Here is a 19733-nt window from a genome sequence, read left to right on the forward strand (position 1 = left end):
TTCACGTGTTTGCTGCATAGTGAAGACCCACTTTCAACTAACAGTTTTCTTTCCAGGAGGTAGTTTCACAAGGTCCCAAGTTTTATTCTTTTCAAGGGCTCTCAACTTCTCCAACATGGCCTCACGCCACATAGGATCTTGTTTTGCTTCTTTCCAATCTTTAGGAATTTGTGCAGATTGTAATGAAGCATAAATGCTCTATATGCAGAAGATAATGATTCATACGAGACATAATTACTTATGTCATGCTCAAAGCCATACTTAACTAGAGGTTTCCCAGTTGTACTCCTTGCCTCCTTTCTTAGAGAAATAGGCAAATCAATGGAAAAGTCAACTTCTCTCCCTGTCTCTATGGACTGCTCAACCTCACTATCATCAATGTCAATACCACTAGTTGAAGATTGTTGTTGCTCCAATAGTTGCGAATGCTCAACATGTTGCTCTACCAGTTGTGATTGCTCAACTTGTTGCTCCACTGGCTGCACTCCAACATTTTTATTTCTTCTAGTATAAACCTGCACAATATTTCTATCTCCTTGCTTTGTGTTCATGTTATTAACATTTCTATTTTCCTCTCTCATTCACATTACAATTACCTACACGCAATGGAATCACTCCTGTGATGACTTCTGTTGCCCTTGATTGATGACCTTCATTATCTTGTACTACATCTATGCCATCCATCCCCTCTTGTTCATACACACTCATGCTTGGTTCACCAAGCTCAAACAAGGAGCTCAAATCAGTCTTCTCCCCATAGTAAGGTTCAGATTCCCAAAATGTCACATCCATACTAACAAAGAGACGTTGTTTAGTAGGGCACCAACACTTTTAGCCTTTTTGACTTGAGGAATAACCCACAAATAGGCACTTAACCGCTCGGGGGTCCAACTTTCCCACAAAAGGCCTATGATCCCTAACAAAGCAAGTGCACCCAAATACCTTAGGTGGAACAATAAACTCATTCACTCCTCGTAACATCTCATAAGGAATTTTCCAACCAAGCAATCTCGAGGGCGTACGATTAATCAAATATACCGCTGTCATCACCGCCTCACTCTATAGAAACTTTGGCACATTCATAGCATACATAAGGGAGTGTGCAACCTCCAAGATATGACGATTTTTCCTCTCAGCAACTCCATTTGTGGAGGTGTATCAGGACATGTAGTTTGGTGTAAGATCCCTTGAGCTGATAGAAAACTACATAATTCATTATTCACATACTCCATTCCATTATCTGTCCTCGACACTTTAACTCGAGCATCATATTGATTTCCAATAAGTGAGTAAAAATCCTAAAAGCATTTAAGTACTTCACTCTTGCATTTCATGAGATAGATCCAAGTCACACGTGAATAGCAGTCAATAAAAGTGATAAAATACTTCATTCCACTAACTGAGGTGACTGGGCTTGTCCACACATCAGAATGAACTAGCATAAATGGAGTTATACTCCTAAGTCCTCTACTTACATACATTGCTCTTGTATGCTTCCCATATTCACATGCATCACATACGAGTTTCCTCTTATTTGCCTTACAATTTATTTCTAGAAATGCTCTGGCCATAGTATCAAATGACAAATGCCCTAGTCGACAATGCTGAAGCATCACCTTAGCTTCATCTTCATTCATGCTTGTTGGTAAAGCAGCACCCAAAAACTTACCATCTTCCTTCCCATCTAGGTACCATAATCCACCATGCCTAATGCCAATTCTAATTTCATTTCCCGTCCTCCTGTCTTGAATGAGACCGTGCTCTTGATCAAAAGAGACTTTGCAGTCCATTTGATCAACTAATGCACTTAATGATACTAGATTAACATGAAAAGAAGGGATATGCAAAACTGATGACAGAGTAATTGATGGGGTACACTTGACAGTACTGCTGCCTTTGATAGGTTGACATGTCCCATCAGCAGTTTGAATGGTCTCCTTATATGTAGATGGATATGGTGTGTAAGATATAAACTCATCAGGAGCACCAGTAACATGTTTGGAAGCACCAGAGTCCAATATCCATCCATGTTGAGTTCTCTTCGTACATGAGAGACCTTCAGCATGAATATCTTCCAACTTGGTACCCGTGGGCATCAACGTCACCCTCTGTATCATCTCCATTTTCTCCATGGTTTCCTTACTTGAGGATAATATCTCACTTATTTTCATAATAAGTAACTTTATCCTTTTTTCTAGTTCAGATAATCTCCTAAGATCTTCTACTTTATCCCTTCACAGAAACCTGTAAGCTCCCCCTCACAACAACTCCTTCCAAGCAGCAGCACGCTGCTCCACCTTCTCAATCACCTCTGCTCAAGCCTATGGTTCCCTACCGAACCCAGCACTAACACACTCAAGACACCAACAGCAAGCAGCAATTCCTCTTTTTTATTTAGCTTCTCCTTGCACACACGCACGCACCAGATGGCTACCAACCCTTCCTTGCTTCTACCAATCAGCTCACCACTCACCCGTACTTGCCCCTAGCAAGCTAGCAACTGATTGAGTGATTGCCTCACTGCGCTGCAGGAGCACACGCCTCTCCACCGCAGGTAAAATTGACACCACCTTCCTTCAATCCCCAGGTTCAATCCTCCTTTCTACTCCCAATCTTATATTAAAAAGCAAGAAAACAGAGCACACAGCTGCCTGCTGATGTGCACACGAACTTGCTGCGTGAGCTTTCCTCTCCGCCGGAAGTTTCGAGGCACACAGACCTGTGCTGGCAGCAGCAACTCGCCTCGCCGTCAGCAGCACCCAGGTCGCCTGTTGTCTTCACACCGCGTCCTTGGCGGACGCCGCCTTCTCCGTGGCCTTCCCCTGGCGGCCTCCTTCGACTCCTGCGCCTTTTTGCCGGCCGCCTCCGCCTTTTCCCACGCTGCGCCCTTGGCTGCGCCTGTCTTCTCCCGTGCGTGCGCCTCGGCACCCCGCTCGCCTCACAGCTCGTCCTCAGACTGAGCAGGGGTCAATTTTGGACATTTAGAATTAAGATTGTTGAGTGCCCATGTTTGAGGCTTTAGAAAAGATACAACATAGAAAATATTTATTTTCAAAGTAAAATTTTAAGAGCACTGTCTGAAAGATGTTGAACTTATCATTGTTCTTCCATCCATCATTGTTCTTCCATCCGTTTTAATGAACTGATCTTATGGAAAAAGCCAAAGGTTCTTCCTTCTGCCGCAGCAACACGTGTATCTCTGAAGACAGTTACACAGCGATGGGCTTCTTTTTTGTGGAAGCCAGGGCACAAACCCTGACCAGCAGCCGAGTTCCTACTGCCGTGCTATCACTGCATTTACCTGTAGTAAAATAAAACCACCTCAAACTGCAGCTTGTGGAACTAGTGTACGCTTTCTATAAGTTCAGCTTGTGGGGCCTTCATATGAAAAAAACGAATCTGGTAACTCACTTGAGTATACTAAATTTTACTTTAGTTCCTTCTTTTTTTATAGATTACTCTGAAATGTCTACTTTGATGAAGTGGTGAAAACTTACCTCTTTTATTGATATATCTGCCACTAGTTATAAGTGTTTGACATTCTCGGATCATGTTAGATCAGTTCCAGTTCCAGATGTTGAGACACAATCAAATTATAAATGTTTTCATGTCAGGCCATCTCAAATGATGCAGATATCAGTCAGTGCTGAGCTGCTCTGTGTTGGAATATAAGTAAATTGCCCACCTCTCTCCATCAGCTTAAGCTGTTGGGTTGAACTGGTCGGTGCATGCAACTCAATATGGTATCAAAACTAGAGGTCTCGAGTTCGAATCCTGGTTAGCGCAATTAAAATAAAATAATTATTGCTCGCTCCTATTCCATGTCTGAGGTCTAAGGGAGCCTCTACGTGAGGGGGAGTGTTGGAATATAAGTGAATTGCCCACCTCTCCCCATCAGCTTAAGCTTTTGGGTTGAACTGATCGGTGTATGCAACTCAATACTCTGAACTGTCCATGATAATAGCATGCATCACTTCATTATTTTGTACTTGTGTGTAATTTTTTTCCTTAGTAAATCTGGCTATCTTAGTGAAATAAATGAAATACATGGTTTTTTATATTATAAAGGAGATATGTCATATTTGCACACCACAAGGATGTACCAAACATTTGATTGTGCCTCTGATCTTGGACATGATTTGAACTTGTACTCCGTTAATTGGGCTATCAATAAATAAGATTTTGAACTGACAGGAACTCTCCTGTGCACAAGTAATTTAAAATCTGATTATTAAGTTATAAGAAAGCCTAATTCCTTACACTTTGCTTGACCTTTTGAAAATGTAATTGAAATTTCCTTTGCAACTCTGTTGCTTTCTTTCTTCTGGGACGATTGATCAAAGAAAAAATAAGAATATATATTTTTTTAAGATAGCCATTCTCAGACACCTAAGGTAGCATTATTGAAAATCAGATAACATTAGTCATTCTTATTTGTACTGTGAATTGTGTTTTTACATGTTAAGCTTTCCATGTCACAGGAGTGCAATTTCTTTTTATGATAAACCATACGCTGTATGCTGCTAAACTACGCAAGTGCAAGCTTGCCTGACTGTTGCTAGTGACAACAGTAAGAGCTTCATTATTGCCAATCTTCGAAATTCAGTTACAAATAATAATATAATATAGACGACCAAGGTGAAAATTTTCCTAATGTTCTTATAGTTTTCTAGATCAAGCATGGATGGCAGCAGTGTTGGCACAAAAATTTGGTTGATTCAAGGAGATTTCTGGCACTTCAGCAGTCAATATGAAACTACTACTCTATTCACCAGAGCAACTTCAGATATTCCTACTTGGGTCCTACTCGTTCTATGATCTGCCTGTTGATTGGCAGGTCCGGCCAGTGCCGTCTTAAGCAGCTGTGAACCAAGTGCTCCTTCACAATGCACTCATCTAGTTCAATAGAATAGCTGCATGAAATCGATGGTGCTCACACTTGTTAGCACTCATCCTAACTTGCATATGAGGTGGGTGTTACACTTTTTCTCAGGCCCTTTCGTGATGTCTGTAGACATTATAAATGCCGTATTTTTTTCTGGGGAGAAATATTGATCAAGCTTTTTTTTTTCCTTGCTGATCTTTTTTTGCAGGAATTATGTCCCAAATCTTGCCAAGATTACAGTTATCTTCAGAATCAATCGCTACTGTACATCATTTGGTTTGATTCAGAATCAATCGCTACTGCATCATTTGGTTTGATGTTGAGCAAGGTTTGCAGCATTCGTCAGGTTCTTGCCAACGCAAGGATGGCAGGACGAAGCTAAGTTGAAGCTTCAGACAAACTCAGTGAGGGCATTGTTGTACTTGTGGCCATCCGCCATCCTCAAAAACTCAGAGCATGCTGTAGAGGGAAGGGGTCTAATCTAAGCGTCTAACGATCTACTGCCGCTTGAGACCTCTAATGTTATTAGCTGGGTTATTTTTAGTAATCCCTCTGTCCCTGAATAAATAGATTTCTAGAGTTGTCTTAAGTCAAACTTTTTAAAATTTGATCAAATTTATAGAAAAAAACGTAAAGATTTATGATATCAAATTAGTATCATTAGATTTATCATAAAATATATTTTCATAAGGTGTTTATTTTATTTCATAGATGTTATTTTTTTTTCTATAAAGTTAGTCAAACTTAAAAAAGTTTGATTGGCACGGATTTTGTGAATTGATTTATTTGGGGACGGAGGGAGTGATACTTATGGTTGTGCACTGATATGTTGCCGAGTGTATTTTGGCAATCGTTCTGAAAATGGAAAGATCACCGTTTATGTACCTTGTGATGATTTTGGCAAAAAGAAGGCAAAAAACTGTTTTAACGATGTTGTCTCTTGCAGTACATTTTAAAAATTAACCATCAGGTGAAATAAATCATCCAAGCAAATTACACATGTCGGATATCTATTAAAATTGCTGGGTTAGTTTTGACAAAATTTCGAACAAAATATTTTGCCAACTGTTTTAGAAACTTTATTAAGTGCATATAAATGAAAATAAAAGGGTCTTCCCACGATAACAAAAAGACAAATAGTGAAAAAAAAGGAGCAGCGCACGCACCTAATCGGCCGTCCACGGAGAAAGGAGGCCCTCTTCTCAAACTCAAACCGCCAAGTCGTCTTGTGGGCCAAGGCTTCGCAGGAGCTCGCCGCCGGCGATGGCAGCTTCGGTTCCCTCCTCCGCTCGCTCTCTGCGGCCTCACGGGACTCTGCTGCAGCCTGCAGCCGCCGAACCCAACTTCCTCAAATCCGTAACCGCATCTCCCTTCCATCCCTTCTACACATCTCCCGATGTACACGAGCATTCTTAGGTTTGTTGTTTCGTGCGCCATTATTGTCTGCGCGCGTGGAGGCGAGGGTGTGCGAGACGGGAACAAAAAAGGCTTGTTAAAAGAAAAAAAAAAGTCTAGTACATGGGCCGGACGCACCTAATAGGCCGTCCACAGAGAAAGGAGGCCTTCTTCTCTAACCCCAACGACAAGACACAACACGACGGCGACGGCCATGGCTTCGCCGGGGCTCGCCGCCGGCGACGGCAGCTACGACTTCCACCTCCGCTCGCTCTCCGCGGCCTCACGGGACTCCGCTGCGGCCGCCGACCCCGCCTCCGACCTCAACCTCCTCCAATCTGTAACCGCATCTCCCTTCGATCCCTTGTCCCCTATGTCCGGTTTCTTGGATGTAGACGAGGATTCTTAGGTGTGTTGTTTCGTGCACCATTTTCTGTCCTCACGAAGGTGAGAAGGGTGTGCGAGATGTGCCGGACGGCGAAGGAGGCGAAGGACGAGATGGTGGCGCGGGCGTTCCCGGTGATGGGCAAGCTATTTCAGCGATGCGCCGCCGCTCCGACGCAGGCTGTGGCCTCCACCGGCGTGCTGCTTCTAGTAAGCCGACTTTTTCTCAGTCTCGCGCTGCAGAGATGTTATCCTTAACGTTTTGATGGATATAAAGGCTCGGATATCTGAAAATAGTGTCCTTTAGCGTAAAATGTGCTTCTCCATTTTCAGTTTTATCAAAATTTCACACTCGAAGCCCGTATGTCTAGTCTTTGGGTGAGAGACTTTAATCTAGTGTTAACTGAATGATTATAATGTCCTTACTCCCTGATTCACCGAACAATGGATTACTTGCATAGCTGTTGGTGGCAAATTACTTATTGTTGATTCGTTGTAAAGAGTTTGCCAAACTTATAACTAATTTAGTGTTCTGTATTTTTTCGTACCAGACCATCCTGCAATTCTTCCTGGATTTTGGGGAGGCGGTCTTGCACGATGCTGATGGTAGCTTGAAAACCTTCTTCCGCTCTTGCTTAAGTAGGTAATGTTGTTTTCTATGTTTTTCTCTTGATCTGTATACCATCGTTGGATTGCTACCACAAGCATCTAAGATACTCAACTTTTTTTCTTGTAAATAGGGAGTTTGCAGATCCTATTGTTGCAGAGCGCACGGTTGAATTCCTTGTAACAAACAAGACAAAGATCCTTAGCTCCTTTCCCAATTTGATTCCACAGGTGCCAACACTTCAAATGTTTACTTACTTGGAACTGGCAAATTCCACATGTAGCTCCTATTATTCATGTTGTTGCAGACCACTGCTTTGAAAGATATAAATCCAGCTTCATTGTTTGTTTTATAGCATATGTATTAATCTTTTATGAGAATGGCGGGGGAGGCCCCTACATGTATTTCTTCATTAACATAAGAAATAATTACAATACAGGAGTCCGTAAGCCAAAATGGTAGAGAAAAAACAGAAAAAAACCATATTTCTATGATAAGCTACTCAACCAACTATTGTAAGATTCTTTATAGAATATTTCTCTCTTCTCTTCCTATTTTCCAAATTCGACTTAATCATGTTAGCACATGCCAATGCTTGTGTATTCTTGTTTATACACAGTTCTATCCACTGTTGTTAAAGCTTATTGCATCAAATGGTGAGAGGTATGTGCTCTTATTGTCATGAACTTAGCCTATATCTGTCATCTATGTTTCCTTTAAATGACTTGGTACTGGTAGCATAAATATTCAATAGCAATCCTATTGAACTACCTAATTTGTTTGCTAACATTCTAGACTGGAGAATAAGTTTGCGGAAGTACTTCCGTTAATGATGTCAGCAGGATCTTTTCTTCCTCTGTTCCTGTCCCTTATGGATTTGCCAAGTAAGCCTGTTGATATTTCTCCTTCAGGATTTTTATATAACCCAAACAATTTTGACTGCTGATTAGCTGATGAGTTAGGTGCACTATGGCATTATTAAATTATTGTTTCTGCTTTCATGTGATGTGCATTCCTTACATTCTTACAATATGTGAGATTTCTGTAATGTATAGCATACATACATGACCTGGTCCCTGCTGGCCTTGAATGTTTATCCTGTATACAGTTACTCACTTTTTATTTGTGAACATGGAGTATACAATTTTTTTTTTTTGAAACTAACATGGAGTATACAGTTGGCACACTATTCAGATTCTTTTGGTAAAGAACTCTTCATTTTGAGTTCCAATACTGCACATAATATGAATCAGTTGTGATTGATATTTATTGGAGACTACCAGATTTTATGGCTTGATTTAGATAAGTGTCTTTTGTCATTCAACCATGCATTATTGGTTTTTGTTCAACTATAATGTATTGATTTCAACAACTTTGTTCCTCATCACTCTGAATTTTACCCAGTGTTGGTGGTGGCACTGGAAAAGGTGGAAAGAAGTTCTGGAACTCTTATTGGCAGTAGTATAGCTACAATCCAGAAGAGCGCTGCTCCTGAGGTAATCTTCAGAATGAATTGGCCTAGAAGCTATGAGTGAATTATCTAGTCCAAAACTGTTAAGAGCATTATCCTTTTCTATGGTACAGATGCTTCTTGCACTGATGGACGAGGCATATACTGGTTCCGCAATAGAAGAACCTAGTGGTAATTCAGGCTCTGATGATAGTGGTCCCCTAGACCTTGCTGACCCAATGTTCTTAGACCTTCTAAAAGACGAGAATGATGGCATTGCTGTAAGTAGTTTCTCCTATACAGTAGTGTATATCCCCTCTGAATTCTTAGTTCTAGTGATATCTTCTTCTGTTTTCCCCTTCAGGCAAAACATTGGATATCCCCTACGATATCTTCAACATTACAAGCAGCATTTAACAGCCCACAGTCGGATAGATTGAAACAGTCACTGGAAATGGCACCTCGCTTTCTTACTTTGTATTTCGCGACAGCATTGCGGGATGTTAATGACTGTAGGTTGCATATCTTTTTTATTATTATTTTTGCTACACATGATAAGTGACCAACATATTGTTGATTTGACGATCTATGTTTGTTGGTTCAGCACTGTTGTGTGCTCTTATTCCAGTAGTTATGTCAAGATATGCTGCGATGTTCCCAGACAAGGTTTTCTCTTTCAAGGTAGGCAAACTTAATTTATTCTAAATTTCCTTGTCTACTACTGATCCTTGTAAAGGTTTTGGAACCAAGGATATATTACTATATCTCTATTTGCTTAGTCTGACATAACCGATTAATTGCGTAGTTCAACAATTTATAAGCAATTGATAAACTTCTCAAGCTGAATTGAAGGATTCAACCATATATGTTGAACTATTGGAGCTATAGTTTTTACTAAGCTTAATAATTCTGAAAGCCACCCTAGACAATTCTGAAAGCCACCCTAGACGATGCTTTGAATAACTAACCGATGGAGCAGTGATACTACTTTATGTCAGAATACATTGAATGGAAAAAAAATGAAAGAAGGGCAAACTTAAATTTTTACCATAGTACCTTTACCTCAAATGATGGTATGCCATATGGCTTGTCTGGCTATAGACTTGGTTATTTGCCTAACATATCCTGTGTAAGTTCAGCTTCCAATGGCATATTATAGGTTTCATGATATTATATATTGTTGCAGGTGAGGAAAAGGCTTTCAGACTTCATTTTGGCTGCATTCCAGCGGTCTCCTAACATCATTGCAGTACTGAAGGTAATGTGTGTAAATATTTAGTGATTTATTTCAAAACTCTGAACTAAAAGCCCATGTCATTGTCATGTAGCACTTTGCAGCGACAAGGAAAAAGTTCTTTGAAAGTTTCCTTTATATATCGGATTTTATAAATAATTCTGCATGATCATTTTGAACCATTTTGCAGAAACCTATTACTGACAGACTTGGTGAAGCTCATGATAATCCTGCTAAGGCAAGTATATCTTTCAAGTTCGTACTCCTATTTTTCGAGTTCATATTGCCACTGAAATTGCTATATCATCGCCTGCTCTTCTTATCTTTCTGCTGGTTATCTTAAATGGCTAATTATCTTTCTCATTGCAACTGAAAGTTACTGATGGACTGTGGCCAGTGCAGACAGAGTTAGCATTGCACTTGTGCTGGGCCATTGGTGAGCATGGAGCTGGAGGGATAGATCGCAAAGATGTTGCTCGTGAGCTGTTTGAAAATTTGGAATTATTATTGTATGAAAACCTGGCAACTAGGTGAGGCCCTAGTCTACTATGTCTTCTGTCTGGATTTCCATTGCATTACACATAATTGACTTCTTTCATATATTTGTTGTCAAGCCGTGTGGTATTAAACCAGGAGCCAGGATCTGATTCCATGGGTGCATCATCTAGAAAGTCATCCCAAGCCAGGCTTCTCTGCTTTGTGGTGACTGCCATTGCAAAACTAGCAACATGCCATAGTGAGTTGCTTCCAAGAGCACGCGTGTCATTGGGTAAGGTACTGATTCTTGATCCTTGCTGTGTAAGATAAATGATCAGTGCACCCATCACAGAGCATCTTAATTGCTTCATTCCTGCAGGTCGCTCGTTCCCCAACCTCAGACAGGAGAGTCTGCCAACAGGCCTGTGACTATTTAGGGCTCATGAATGAACCAGCCATCTGTTTATCTGTATTGGGACCGTCCACTGCCCAAGGAAATGGTCCTGGTATTGTGAATTGGAGTGGAGGAGGAACAAAGATGGTAGCTCACGTTCCATTTTACCTTTTAGCTGAGCAAAAAGGTAAAAATTATGCAAGCACTTCTTTGGATAAATGTAGAATAAGCATCCTTTCATGTTCTTTAAGAGATATGAAACTTGTGCATTTAACTGAGGTACTAAAACTAAAGTGTCATAGCATCAAGGGAAGACACTGTCTAAACATATTTGCTGTTTGCTTATGTAAAATATTTTCATGGTATGCTTTTCGTAATATTATTATCTTATAGAGAAAATGTCAAAGTTACACCTGAACTCAACATGTATTGCAGGTCCACCGTTTCATGATTTTTCATTTACCGACCTCCTCCCAACAGAATGAAGAAAATATCTTCACGAGTGCATCGGTTCAGGCATGATTTCTCTGGCAATGCCATGTGCATACGTAGCGACCTTATTTTGTGATCATAGCATGCTGAAGATCCAAGTTCCTTTTCAAGAAAAAGAGCTGGTCTGAACATCCAATTTTGTTTCTCTAGCAGAATGCTTGTAAGAGTCTTGTACTTCACATGGTTGACTATTTCAGAGGCACGCAGATGCACTCGAGTTATGGAATGAATGATATTGCATCTTCTGAGATGAGGATCGGAGTAGTGTCATAAATGTACATCTCTGACTTTGTAAGTGCGTCCTAAGGAGCTGTTTTGTATGAAATACATGCTCAGACATTGCAATGGCATGGCCAAGGAATGCAGCCATCTTACTCAGCATGCATAGCTTATTCTGACGAGAAACAGAAGGTCGAAAGCAGCAATATTATTGAGAGTGGCATTCCATGGCCATATCACTATAACTAAATTAATTGAGAACTTAAAGCTGCAAAATAGCAACGAAGACATTCAACAACAATGCAAGTATGGAACCACGCTACACAGGCACGTTTGGTACTGAAATGGTAGCTAGACATAAGAAGCACTGCAGAAGTATAAAACCTAAGGTAAACAAATATCTATTTGGGGAATCCAGGATACTGAACAACTGCAGCAACAGCACAAATTACATGCTAAATAACGGTTTTATACTCCACAAGAGAAGAAAAAAAAAGCCTAAATTCAGAGGTAGCAGCATCCGAGAGGCCAACATGAAGAGGAAGTCAATACCCGAACCAACTACCCTTGCGTAGTGGTGACTCATTTTCTTCGGCGACTGAAATATTTCTTGGAATAATACCCAGAAATTCTGGGGAAACTAGGCGGAAAAATACCCCAAGCTATGAGCACCACATGGCAAGGAGAGTCTGAGGTGCGTTCTTGACTTCCCACTGATGAAAGCTCTAAAATTTGCTGCTCCTGCAAAGGCATTGATGATCAGATTTCATCAGTATTCAGACTAAACAATAGGATGAAATCTTGCAAATTATGACCTTAATGTGATTTGGTTTTATGCATACCTTCAATGCAAAGGATAAGAACACTGTTTGATTCAACGAAGCTACTGCTGGGGATTGCTCTCGCCGGAGACCGCCGCCTTGATGCGCTCCACGGTGCAGGCGATGAGGCTGTTCACCGTCGCCACCGAACCCAGGGAGAGCCTGGCAGTGGGGATGGAGTCGACCAGTATCTGGAACGCCACCGTCAGGAGCGACCCGCCTGAGCCGACGCCGCCATCACCTTGCATGTTGCTGCCTGATGGGCCGTCGGGCAGGATGGCGAAGCCAGAGGGCAGGAGCGCCACGTAGTCAGGGTCGCCGCCGTTGAGGACCACGTTCATGGCCACCACGTCCACCGGGGCATAGATGACATAGGAGCCTGAGGCGTCAGTGCAGCTCTCTTGCAGGATCAGCATGTTGCTTTGGTTCGAGTTGGTGCTCTGTGACGATGACGCAGAAGCAAACACCGTAAACATGTTAGAAGGCAAGCGTTATCACATGCATCGATGAATGACAAAGCCAAACTCATCATGCTTACATTGACACGAAGAAGCGAGACGCAGTTGCCATGATCGCGGCCATTAGCGATGTGAGCCATTTCTTGAACGACGCCGCCATTGGAGAGGATGTCCCACTGCAAAAAAAGAAAAAGAAATGCAGTTCACAGAATGTGTTCTCGAATGTGTTCATGATGAACGAAATTGTTAGGTATGGGTGTGTGCGTGCCTCGCTGCGAGAGCTTTCATCACGAAGGAAGTCGAAGACACGCTTGGGCGGGCCGGGGAGCCAGAAAGAGGTGGCAGCATTGAGGACTATGCCCGGCGGCCTGCCAGGGTCATCGACACTCTTCCTGGTCATGACACGGACGTCCTCAGCACCACTGCCGGACAGTGTTGTCCACTGGTGCGCAGCTGAGGCCGTCACGCCACCGCAGAAGCTCATCACCATCCTCTCAGCCAGCTTCAGCATGCTCTTCCTCCCCTCCGTGCTAGTGATCACTGCAGCAAATGATTTGTTTCACAAGGATATGAACTTTTTCGGGGGATTCCATTGGACAGAGAGTATATGGTGTGCTGCGATGCATGGTACAGATTATAGAGCTTTACCACCGATGTCACTGGTTGGAATGTTGCTGGCCATGACACTGGCAAGGCGTTCGCACTGGCGATCCAGCGTTCCAACCCACCGGCGTGCACCGAAGGCGAGCCCAGAGTTCACCAGCAGTTTGTAGATGCTGTGCACCGACCTGTCGTCCACCTCGACGTGCTCCACCCAGGTCACCTGACACACAGTGCAATGTACTACAAATATCAGCTTTTTTTTTAGATAAAATACAGTACACATCTCACGATTAGTCTCTGAACCATCAGCTACTGAGAATATATGAAAACTGGAAAAATCAATCATGTACAGACCACAGACCTTTGAGTAGCCATTGGGCATTTCCTGGATCAGACATCCTGACGGCCGGCGCCGGCACTTGAGGACTGAGCTGGGGCGCAGGCTGTCCAGCGAGACGTCCACGACGGCCCATGATCCATCAGCGTTCTGCTTGCAGTATCTCACGAAATAGCTTTCCCTGGTCGGCACCAGTGGGGAAGGCACCTGAAACTCAACTGACATCTGCAAAATGCCCAACATGGGACATCTAGCTTCAGCAATAAACAGATGACATCAAACTACCTATGCATCCCAAATTTCAGAACACGCACCACTTGCAATGCACCATTGTAGTTCCCAGCCACTCCAGTAGATAGCACCTCCAGCGTCGCGGCTCTCGACACAATGCTCGAGAACACCGTCGCATACTGATTCTGCACAGAAATTGAATTAAAATTCAGAAGTTCAGAGCCAGCAATCAGATCAAATATCCTGAAGTTTATCACAAAGAACTATGAAAGGAAAAGATTGTACTCTTTCCACATCGATCACACGTACATACCACGTCCATGAGGATCTCGACGAGGTTGGCATGGGTCATGATGACGACGGAGCTATCGCGCGATGCCTCCGACTTGAACCCGTATTGCTTTAGGCCGAGCCCGCCGGGGAACATGCGCGCGTACTCCTCCTCGTTCAGCGTCTCAGCAGATCCATCAAGGCCCGGCGCATTCCACAGCGGCTCGTCCAGCTGCGCCATCCGAACCAGCTCCTCCATGGCCGTGACGGCCAGCTCCACGATCATAGGCTTGTCGGCGTCCGACTGCACGGCGCCCCTCAGCAGGTCCCCAGCCGCACCAGCAGCGACACCGCCGAACATGTCAGTGGCGCCATATGCGGCGGCACCCCCCACGCCGCCACCGATGTCCAGCGGCAACGGGCGTGCCCCGGCGAGCGGGCTGGACAGCACGGGGAAGGACACCATGGGCTTGCCCACGTACTTGGCGGCGATGGCGGAGATCCTGTCGATCTCCTCCCGGAGCCGCGCGTTCTCGACGCGGAGGTGGTGCTCGTCGAAGCACATCTCGCCGAGCGCCGCAGGCCCACCGCAGTTGGGGCAGGACGCGCTGCTGAGGGCCTCCTTGTACCGCATGTTCTCGGCACGCAGCTTCTCGTTCTCCGCCCTCAGCTGCGAGTTCTCCTGCCGCTCGTGCTGGTTCTGCAAGTCGATCCACACGCCATGGATCACGGTAAGCTCGCGGTCCATGATGGAGCGTCTCTACTACTGCACGGATTAGCTGTTTGTTGTCCACTACACTAACTAATATATAAACCATGCATTAAGTGCAATAGCAATGCTTGGTAATCGGCAGCTGTTGGTGAGTCAGGTGAGCAGTGCTGTAAACGTCTGCCTTGCCAGGTAGGAGTAGCGTGGCGTCAGCGGCAGCCAGCAGGAGGAGGAAGACATGCATGATGCATGGGGTGGGGTTTGACCATGGCTGGTGCCAGCCACTGCTGCCTGGCAGGGCTGCGGCAGCTCATTTGGCAGCGCGCATGCAGAAGAGGACATGGGGGTGTGTGGCCAAGCTTTGTCCAGTTATAGTAATAGGCCATGAATGCTGCCTGCCAGACGCTAGGTCAGAGGCTTAAATGAAGTAGTTGTGACGACGCTCGCGCGCGCCTGCCTTGCAGTTGAACGCAGCCCCAAAATTTCAAGATAAAAAAACGCAGAGATCAGAGAGTGAGATTAGTCAAGATCATCACCTTCGTTTGCGTGCGCTTGTTCTGGAACCAGAACTTGACCTGGAGGGGCTCCAGCCCCAGCTCCCGGCTCAGCTCCTTGCGCTGCTTGTCGTCCGGGTGCGGGCATTCCTTGAAGAAACTGGTCATCCATGAATCAATCGATCAATTTCAGAGGAAAAGATGAGTATTTTGTGAGTGACGACGAATTAATTAATGCTTCTAGAAAATATGGAATAAACAAGCAAGAGCAAGGAAGTTCAGTGTGAACGCAAAAGTCCTACTTCTTGAATGCTACCCCCTCTGTCCCTAAATATTAGTCGTCACGATTTGCGTGCCAATAACTTTGACTCGATTTATAAAAAATACGTGTAACATTTCTATCTCTAAATAAATTTATTAAAAAAACTAGATTTAAATATCTATCAATGATATTAATTATGTATCATAAATATTAATATTTTTTAATATATATTTAGTAAAAGTTGTTTCTCGGAAAATGAAAACGACATATGTTTAGGGGCAAAGAGAGTACGTTTGTTTTTTTTTTGTTTTTTTTTTTTTTTTTTTTGCTTCGAGAAGGAGAGCTAAAGAACAAAAACCGTTTGCATTGGGTCAACGAATACAATACTTTGTGAAGGAGAAGGATATGATGGACGAGCAAGAACTCAATTTGACTTGTGCGTAAGCTTACATCAGTAGTCTCAGCTCAGTGAATGCTCTAGTAACCGAACTGATGACCAGCCTGTCCTATCTCTCCTTATTAAACCAACAACATTTTATGCGTATCTCTTTTTGTAAACTAAACATTGACAGGCAAAAGTCAGTGCAAAATTAATCACCAAGACATCCGAGAACAATCCATGTAAAATTAATGAGGAAAAGAGAACAAATTAACTAGTAGAAAAGCAAGTAGAGCACGAGTGTCATTACGTACGCTTCCATCTCCTGGATCTGATGCTGGGTGTGGCGGTGGTAGCGCTTCTTCTTGCTGGGCCGCTGGTTGGGGTCCTGGTCGTCCACGGAGATGCCGTCCACGTTCTCGCTGCCGGACTTGCTCTCGAACTCGTCGGCCAGCGGGTCGGACCCCCGGCCGCCGCCGCTTCGTCCCATGTCGCCGCTCTCCGCCGTCGTCGCCGGGATCTGGTCCAACAGATGCTGCTGCTGCAGCGCCTGCTGGAGCTGGAGCTGCTGCTGGCTGTCCAGCAGGTTCGGCTGCAAGCAATTAAGGAAGGGGAAACAACTCAACATCAGCCTGTTTTGTTTGTACCACCGTTGCAGAAACGAGTTGAAATTAATATTAATATAAGCAATTAAGTGCTAGAGATCGACGACTGGGACGTTGCCTGTTGAGGCATATATGTTCCGTGCGTTTCATCGCTCGTCGCCATTAATTTGTAGCTGGACTGGACATGTTGGGGGCCGGGGGGGGGGGGGGGGGGGGGGGGGGGGGGGGGGTAGAGTTCAATCTAAGGGACGACAAGATAGAATCGAAAATATTTCGTGCAAAAAGAAAAATTCAAGATAATGTTCTGACAGAGGTAGGTAATTTAGGGATGAAATGGGTGGGTTGCTCCAAGGTATAAATCGGGAAGGAAATCATTTTTTTGTGGGGGGTTCGTTTGGTACACATATAGGACTGGAGGAGATGTGAAAGCAAGCTAGGAAGAAGAAAAGGTAGGTTTCTTGTCCCAAGGGCCACACAAGAGACCCAAAGAGCTGGAAGAAGCTAGCAACGCAACTACTAACAACCTACCTTTTGATCTGTGTGTGTGATCAGCAGGAACCTGCAGCAGGGATCGAAGTCTTCCCTCTTGCCAAGCTGATGGCCCATTCATCTGCCCCTTTATATAGGAGGAGCAAGTCTTACAGAAATGGGGCTCATGCACTCTGATGACCTAATATATGTGTGAACAGCAGCCAACTTAAGTACTGGACATAGATACACCTCTCTCTCTCTCTCTCTCTCTCTCTCTCTCTCTCTCTCTCTCTCTCCAGAGACTTATCAGTTTCCAAGGAAAAAGCCAATCCTTGCAGGATCAGTACATGCAAATTGCAGACATGGCCCTTTCTGTTCACTTCTCTAATCCCTAGTACTGATGGGACTGAAACCTCAAATCAAACGAAGAAAATTTTACCCAAAGCAAGAGCGAGCGAGAGCACAAAAAACTAAGAACAACAAGTTCTGATTTTTCCCAAAGAAAGTAGAGGAGCTAAAAAGTACACCCTTTCGATCTCAGCAAGCCCAAAGAAAGACAGAAAACTGAGATTACCTGGCCGAGCGACAGTGCCGACGAGGACCCGTACGCCGCGGCGCTGTTCCGGACGATCATCGGCGGCATGTGCCTCGCCGGGATCATCATTTCTCCTCTCACAACCTCTCAAACCCTGATTCTTATTGCCGCCTTAGTAGCTCCTTTCCATTTCTTCACTGGCACATGTGCGTTGTATCTCCCTCACAGCCAAAGAACAGGCAGCGCCAATCCTATTCCTGTATGGAGATATATACCTTGCCTGCCAAGTAACAACACGACCAGCAACAGATCTAGCGACAAGGTGGCCCAGAGAACCTTCGCTGCGAGCTGACTGGCAGTGAGATCTAGCAGAAAAACTATATATGTTTGTGTGCCTCTGCAGAAATAGAAGTCTGATCGATCGATCTCTGCCTGCAGCTCTCTCAAGATGTGATGCAGCAAAACTTTGCAAGCTCAGAAGGGTAGCTAGCAGGAGGTGTGGCGAGAGGGAGGAGACGTTGAGAAGCTAAGCGGCGTTCATGGAAGAGGAGGGGAGGAGGAAGAGGAAGAGGAGAAGAGAAAGGGGAACGGACGGAGGTGGAAGAGAATGTGGAGAAGGGAGGAAGGAGTTATTGCGGACGAGTGTTGAGGTGGTGCAATCCGCATTTATTGAGAGGGCGTATCGTAATTGCTAGCAGGGAGAGAGAGAGAGAGACGGGTGCATGATTTTTCTTTTTTTATTATTTCTATTTCTCCAATATATTGGTATAGTACTGTATCTGTATATAAGGAGAAACATGTACAATATGTCTGTTTTGGATTTATTGGACGTCGTTGTATGTAGTTTTTTTTTGGCAAAGAATGTGAAAATGAACGTTCATGTATCTGCATGTCATATATATTTATTTTCAAGCTATATGTGTATGTGTAGTCATGAAGGAGAAAGGAGATAATAAAGCCACCAAGCCCTGATGATCATGCATATCCATGTAGAGATAGACTTATATCATCTAGTACTGTCACTTGAATAAAAAATACTAATTACTCTCTCCGTTCATAGAAAAATACAATTCTCGCTTTTTAAAAAATCCAACCGTTTGAACTTTGACTAAATTTATATAAAAAATTTTAACAGTCATGATATAAAATAAATATCATATCATTAGATTAGTTATAGAATATATTTTTATAATAAATTTATTTAGAGATATAAATATTAATATTATTTACTATAAATCTAGCTAAACTTTGAACTAGTTTGACATGTACAGATCCATAGTTGTACTTTTTTTTGACGAAGAGATAATATCAGTCTACTTTTCAATTGTCTTAGTCAATTATTAATAGTGGCCAGGATACTTTGGCAGTGCTTCTACGTTTTCTGCATGAATAATACTCAGTTGACAAATGTTTAAGATTAGATAACCGGCGTAATTACTGAGTGGTGGAGAGAGGAAGGTTCCAGCTAGCCATGTATATACTCATAAACATAGCGTCTCTTCAGTTCTAGCAAGGATAAGCGTCATGTTCGTTTGGGCTGGTTTAGCTTATAAGTCATGACTGAAAGTACTGTTAGCTGATTTGGTGTGAGAGAAAAATATTATTCATTGGCTGATAAGCCATAGCTTATAAGTCAAATTCGACCGAGCGAACACACTGAAGAGCCATGTTAACACAACATTGTTCCGGCAAGTTGCTGACTGACTAGTGACTAGTGCTCCTAGTGGGACTTGGGTTTTGAATTTGCTGTGTGATTAATGTCTGGCTCGAAATATGCATGGGATAGAGATATATGCACATTATCTTTTAATTTGCTGCTAGAAAATACTAAACATTTAAACTTGCTGCTAGCTCTTGCCATGTGATTACATGCAGAACAAGGAGGAATTTCAACGATCGAGTCAAACCTCTGCATGGATGGGTGCACTATTGGCGTGTAGCAGTAATTAATGGCGCCTGTAAGTTAAAACTAAAGAAATGGGTGTTTTAACAAGAACTCAAAAGGGACTTTTCAATGAATA

The 19733-nt window shown here is 43.4% G+C and overlaps 2 protein-coding genes and 1 long non-coding RNA gene across 6 annotated transcripts; 2 read left to right on the plus strand and 1 right to left on the minus strand.

Moving 5' to 3' along the window:
* Positions 1-1496: 1496 nt before the first annotated feature.
* LOC136497588 (uncharacterized) lies at positions 1497-5769 on the plus strand. Of its 2 annotated transcripts, XR_010769352.1 has the most exons (4): positions 1497-2554; positions 4482-4570; positions 4666-4970; positions 5094-5769. It is a non-coding gene; the product is annotated as an uncharacterized lncRNA (long non-coding RNA). The 2 variants fall into 2 exon arrangements; XR_010769351.1 differs by lacking the exon at positions 4482-4570 and having other exon boundaries at positions 1506-2554.
* Positions 5770-6359: 590 nt separating this feature from the next.
* LOC136497582 (uncharacterized) lies at positions 6360-11638 on the plus strand. Of its 3 annotated transcripts, XM_066493437.1 has the most exons (16): positions 6360-6620; positions 6728-6874; positions 7216-7307; positions 7405-7501; positions 7891-7934; positions 8067-8155; positions 8676-8767; positions 8856-9002; positions 9086-9233; positions 9326-9402; positions 9908-9979; positions 10146-10193; positions 10358-10485; positions 10570-10729; positions 10812-11013; positions 11262-11638. In XM_066493437.1, the coding sequence occupies exons 1-16, from the start codon at positions 6495-6497 to the stop codon at positions 11309-11311; spliced, it is 1719 nt and encodes a 572-aa protein (XP_066349534.1). In that variant the 5' UTR covers positions 6360-6494; the 3' UTR covers positions 11312-11638. The 3 variants fall into 3 exon arrangements, 1 of the variants encoding a protein (XP_066349534.1); XR_010769348.1 differs by lacking the exon at positions 11262-11638 and having other exon boundaries at positions 10332-10485; positions 10570-10724; positions 10812-10949; XR_010769349.1 differs by lacking the exon at positions 11262-11638 and having other exon boundaries at positions 10353-10485; positions 10570-10724; positions 10812-10949.
* Positions 11639-11730: 92 nt separating this feature from the next.
* On the minus strand, positions 11731-18342 carry LOC136497577 (homeobox-leucine zipper protein ROC2-like). The gene is made up of 11 exons (XM_066493430.1): positions 17752-18342; positions 16416-16693; positions 15503-15620; positions 14301-14957; positions 14071-14172; positions 13781-13981; positions 13465-13639; positions 13085-13356; positions 12897-12992; positions 12380-12798; positions 11731-12278 (listed from the first exon to the last, which is right to left on the minus strand). Exons 1-10 carry the CDS (start codon positions 17839-17841, stop codon positions 12421-12423), a joined length of 2367 nt encoding a protein of 788 aa, XP_066349527.1. The 5' UTR covers positions 17842-18342; the 3' UTR covers positions 11731-12278; positions 12380-12420.
* Positions 18343-19733: the final 1391 nt, after the last annotated feature.

The sequence above is a fragment of the Miscanthus floridulus genome, chromosome 12 (genome assembly GCF_019320115.1).
Source record: "Miscanthus floridulus cultivar M001 chromosome 12, ASM1932011v1, whole genome shotgun sequence".
Lineage (NCBI taxonomy): Eukaryota > Viridiplantae > Streptophyta > Magnoliopsida > Poales > Poaceae > Miscanthus > Miscanthus floridulus.